This window comes from Helobdella robusta, assembly GCF_000326865.2.
Source record: "Helobdella robusta unplaced genomic scaffold HELROscaffold_93, whole genome shotgun sequence".
NCBI classification, from domain to species: Eukaryota; Metazoa; Annelida; class Clitellata; order Rhynchobdellida; family Glossiphoniidae; genus Helobdella; species Helobdella robusta.
This window is the reverse complement of record NW_008705532.1, coordinates 258,170-264,197: the sequence shown is the minus strand read 5'-3', so window position 1 is coordinate 264,197 and position 6,028 is coordinate 258,170. Positions and strand designations below refer to the sequence as shown.

Genomic DNA, 6,028 nt, shown 5'->3' with positions numbered 1-6,028 from the left:
ATGTGAGAGCAAGGCGATAAACGTATTGCGAATTATTGTTGTGGAGTTTTATAATATATAAAACGAGTTGTTGTGTTGTAAGTAGTTTGGAAAAACTTTGAATGAACGTTACGTTGGTAAAAAAATAAGGATTGTTGTCACGAAAAATCGTATTAAACGTTTTTGAGGAAAAACAAGCTATGTTGATTTTATCATATCATGTTGCATGATTGGGTTTAAACGAACTTCATTGTTTATCAAATGAAATATGAATAGAGAAATACCAAGACACACACACATACATACACTAAAATATAGACACATAACAACATTTGAATGAATTATTTTCACAAACATTGATAAACCGACAAAACCGACAGAAGACGATCAGCCACTGATCAGTAACTTCCCCGACGATGAAGTGCTCATCGATGCTTGATCGACCGGTCCACCTCCGCGCACAACTCCCTCCAACTTTCCATTTTGTGTGCCTGTTTGAAATTTTTTTCAAATGAAAAATTTTACATAATAACTATTTAATTATGAACAATTAACAAATTAGTAATTTAATTATATATGTAAGCATGTATTTTGTGACCTGGCTGGCGGTGTTTGTTAAAGAAGGTTCATACATAGATGGATCTAAGCAACGTTAACGGGTGTCCAAAATTTTGAAATTTGACGAGGAGAGCCAAAAACTACCAGCATTTTTGGGGTGCATGCAGCCAAAATTAGGCAGGCAATTTGGTAAATTTTCTGCTTAAAACGGTATTTTGTGTGTGAAAATTTAAAAATTAAGAAATTAAGATTTACTGAGCTTAATAAAAATACTGCAATGGTTCCTCTTAATCCCTAACTGCGCTCATATGAAAATATATCCCAAGAACCTAATCGAATAAAATGTCGATTGTAAATATTGCTGTAAAATTTTGGTAATTAACGAAAATGTGGACATGTTGATGTATTTGCAGGAACGTTCGATTGATGGTATGTTGAGGTTGGGTAGCTGTGTTGAAACATTGATTTGCCATTTTCACGAGACATCTGGTTGTCAAATTTATTTTATATTATTTCCAAGTCATCGCGGTGATAGACTAAATTGTGTCTTAAAAGATTTTTAAATAATTATTCAGATTGTTTTACAGTTTATATCCCAATTAGCTATAAAAAAATTTCATGAATTTTATATATTTTTCAACCGATATTTTTCAGTTCATATTTTGAATTGTGTTTATTTTAAGCTTCATTGGGCAAATCAACTTTCAATTCCCGACGATATTTTTATTTAGCAACCATCTGTTAGAAACGATTGCGAACTCACCGTGTTTTTAAAAACATCAGCCTACATAGCCATGGGTTATTAATTTGTTGCTCTCTTGAAATATCAGCCACAACAATCGGTTAAGTTTCAGTGATTTGGCCTTCAAAATAATCTCAATTTTTAATTTTTTCAACTATTTTTATTCTGGTTATTTAACTTCACTCATATTTTTGACATTTGTTTTTATTTTTTACTAATTTAACATAATCTGCATTTGAAAAATATGGATTTTTATTGTTATTAATATACGAATTACATTTTGTTGATGTGTATAAACTGTCAAATATTAAAGTTAATTTAACAAACGTTTTTTAATAAAAACTAATTATCTTGCTTACAATGCGCTTATTTTTATTAGAACTGAACTGAACTCAGGTAGTTCAGTTCTCAAGTAGTCGGTCATATGACTGGCAGGGTATGAAGTTTGTTACGGTATGTTTGTATTGGTTATTTTCACCACTATATATATTTATATATTTCCCCACTATATATATAATTATGCATATATATATATGTATATATATATATATATATATATACATATATATATATATACATATATATATATATATATATATATATATATATATATATGGTTGAAAGGAGACCATAATTGATGCAACAATATTTGATAAAATCTACCAAATTTTTAACTTGTGAAAGTTTACGATTCCAAATTTTTAACTTGTGAAAGTTTACGATTGAGCTTTTTAATATTTCTAGCAGTAATTTTATAATTATTATCCATATTATTGAAATTAATAAGTCAACATGAACACCAATGATTTTCTTATTAATTTCAATAAATTGGAAAATAATTCATAAATATAAATATTTCCGGTTTTTGAATTATATATATATATATATATATATATATATATATATATATATATATATATTGGAGATTCAGACTATCAGATATACAGCTGTTTAGGAGTCACATCATTTTCAGCGTTGCTTAGTTTTCTATTAAATTTTTCAATCTTTCTTACGATGAATTTTAGTTGATTATTTAATTATTTATTTAATATTTATTTAACTCATACACAAAATTAGTGTGCATGTTTTAAACAGAAAAACTTTTTTCGGAAATTCATATTTCCATTATCAATGTTAGTTTTCGCGTTGTTTATGTCCTTATATTAGTTATTGTTACTTTGTTCCTATGTTAATAAAGTTTTTACGAGTACTTTGTATATTGTGTGAATTAAAGTTTTTTTATTTTTTATGAGTTCTTTGTAACTCATTGTGTGACGTCTCGGTAAAGTTGATTTCTAATTTATAATATGGTAGAACCCTAGTGGCCTTTTGTTGAATATTTATAATGGGATGTCTATGTTCAATCAAAAGGGTTTTTGCATTTCGTAGTTTTTGCTTGTTATCATTGTAACGTAGAACTTCAATATTGTTATCTAAGATGTCTTTAGTGTGTTTTGTTTTTCTTTCAGGTGGCTTTTGATTGCGCCATATTAAACATGCATAGTAAGTCTTCTTGATAGCTTGGTGTCAATGACTACTACATATTCAGATTGGATTTCACACAAAGAAATACAAAGAACTCGTAAAAACTTTAACGTAGGAACAAAGTAACAATAACTTATACATGGTCATCATGGTCATAAACTACTCGAAAATTAACATTGATAATGGAAATATGAGTTTCCGAAAAAAGCTTTTCTGTTTTAAACATGCACATTAATTTTGTATGTATGTACTTATGTATTTTTGTTTGTATATATATATGTATATATATATATATATATATATATATATATATATATATATATATATATATATATATATACATACAAAGAACTCGTAAAAACTTTATTAACATAGGAACAAAGTAACAATGACTTATACAAGGACATAAACTACACGAAAATTAACATTAATAATGTAATATATATAATATATATATATATATATATATATATGTTGGTAGTAGACCATAATTTTTACAATATTCTATAAATTCTACCGATTGTTTGGCGTTAATATGTTTATATAAAATCGAAAAAACGAACTACAAACATATTAACACCAAACATTCGTTAGAATTTATAGAATATATATATATATATATATATATATAAGATATATATATATATATATATATATATATATATATATATATATATCTCTGTCTTTTAAGGTAGGCATATGGCACGTAATATGTGATTATGTATAGAGCAAGAGCCCGACACATCAATCTTCTCGTTAAGTCGATAAGAGCGAATAAATTTTTATGGCTGGTAAAGTTGGAATGGGGTCTTCTCGCAGACATGAGTGGCAACAAAAAATGATTGAATGTTCGTGGGGGGCCCATAACCACTGATGCAGCACAACCGCATGGCACGCCATAAGTTAAACACTTCTCGGCCAGACAATGCACTTATCTGTTTATTTAACTAATTGATCAAATAGTTAATTAACCAACTGATCTAAACTGCTCAATGGCAAAAGTTTGTACTTTGCATACATTATTTCGGCATGTTAGATATATTTTATAGATATATATGTTATTATATTTTGCCAGGTTAGATGCCTACGTAATTAATATTTTACTTCATAGATTATATTGAAAAAATTAAAATTATATTCCTATGGAACATTCAAATTAAAAAAGGATTTGATGAGACGAAATCGTTGCAGGGTCAAGCAATTATAAAAATAAAAGTAGCTATTGGTCGGAATAAATAGTAATCATGAAAATTCCAAAATTAATTTTAAGAAGGTCGATAAATTTATAACTAAGCGTCTGAAATATTAAAAAAAAACTGTTAATTTGCTTAATATCGGGCTTGATAGGCCTCAAACCGCGTAACCATGCGGTAATAATGGGAACAATAACAAATAATAAATTTATTACGCATGCTATTATTTCTATATTTTGTGACGACTTTGTTTACCCCTTATAAGCCTAATATATTTCATTAGCGTGCTTTGGTGTGTAGCATGTTCGAGAACAGAGAGTTCGTGTGTGTATATGTATGCATGTATGTGTGTATGCATGCATGTATGTGTGTATGCATGCATGTATGTGTGTATGCATGCATGTATGTTAAAACCAAATCATTGACGAATGACGCCAAAAGCCAAGCGTCTGACTAAATTTGATTTTATTTGCTATAACGTCACTCAACCCCGTCGGCATTCAACTCCACATTTTCCAACACACAGACGCGCAAAAACCGATGCAGAATGCACGAGATATTATTCATAGCAAAAAAATATTTCCTACTATCGCCTGGCCTAATACTGATATTTTTACAAATCCGATTGAAAAACCCGGAGGTGTTACGGTTCATGGGGCCGAGGACCTCGATACAAATCGGTAAAAACTCCATCGAGGGGAGAGCTCCGTCGTACTTTTTGATCTTCTCGTCAGATGCCCTGGTTGCAGCCAAACCGCTTTCTTTGCTAGTAAGCTGCACGTAGCGCTCAGCAAAGGTGCCCGGAACGGTAACGTCCCACGCCAAGCACCTGCCGGCTCTCCAAGGGATCAAGGTACACCCGTCAGGGCGCTTACCGTCGTGCGTCGCAATGCCCGACGGTTCCTTTAAAACCGGAATTGAGGCCTTGGAGAAAAGTCGGCACACAAAATCGTTTATGGCTGAATGTCGCTGCTGGCGACCTCCGCCCAAACGACAAACAAGACCATGATGGCCAAGTTCATCCGCCTCCGCGCCGCACCTGCTTGTATGTGTGTATGCATGCATGTATGTGTGTATGCATGCATGTATGTGTGCATGCATGCATGTATGTGTGTATGCATGCATGTATGTATGTATGTAAATACGTACGTACGATGTATATATGTTATATGTTAGTTTGTTTATATAAATAAATTTATGTATATATGTGTGCGCTTGTATGAAGCGATGGAGAGTTTGATGTATGTATCTGGCTAGATGGATGGTGGCTTGTAATTAAATTCCATGAGATGCGATTGGCGCTACATGCTGTGTTACGTTGTTGTCTCGCTCCTTTGCGATGTCGCTCCAAGATTTTCTCTTGCATTCATTGCTTTGAGATTTATCTTTTCAGTTGATTTTTATAGTGCAGGATGCCATTAATGTTGTTTGCTATTGTTGCGATCACAAACTACTGTGCAAGGTTGTTTGGCAGTGGTGTGTTGTGGATAGTTTAACATTGATTATCGTCTGGTGTATAAAATTTGTTGTATCACAAATGTTTTACCAAGAATAAAACTTTAAAGCAGAATTTTAGCAATCAGTTGAAAATCCCCTCAAAGAACACTAACAAGAGTCTCGCGCATTTCATTGGCAGCCATTTCAAGTTATATTCATCTACAATTTAATGAAACCTACACATTTTTATTGTTTGAATAGACTTGATATTCATAAAACTGCTCGTAATTATTCTATTTAAAGCGATATTTCTGCCTTTCATTGCTATAAATTTCATCATCCATTTCCCGAGTAGTTGCGAGTCGGGAAAGTAAGATTCAAAATTTCAAAGATACATTATTACAATCTCATAATTTTTAATAGAAGCAGAATATGCTTTTGTAAATAATTTTTTTAATAAAACGCTGTCGGTAAAACTAAGCAAAAAGTTCATAGGCATCTTTTAACTGTTAAGTATTTTCTCAACTACACCCACGTAAACTGAAATGAAAATCTAAAAATGCAAAAAATTTAACGTCATTGAATTTATTAGTGCTGCAAGGTTTTCATTCGCCGTTGATAGCACGTGACCGGA

At 31.2% G+C, this 6,028-nt stretch overlaps 1 protein-coding gene across 1 annotated transcript; it reads right to left on the bottom strand.

The window, feature by feature from the left end:
• Positions 1-4,437: 4,437 nt before the first annotated feature.
• On the bottom strand, positions 4,438-5,597 carry HELRODRAFT_182805 (hypothetical protein; the record flags this gene model as incomplete). Its single annotated transcript, XM_009033533.1, has 2 exons — positions 4,438-4,860; positions 5,568-5,597. The coding sequence occupies 2 exons, from the start codon at positions 5,595-5,597 to the stop codon at positions 4,438-4,440; spliced, it is 453 nt and encodes a 150-aa protein (XP_009031781.1).
• Positions 5,598-6,028: the final 431 nt, after the last annotated feature.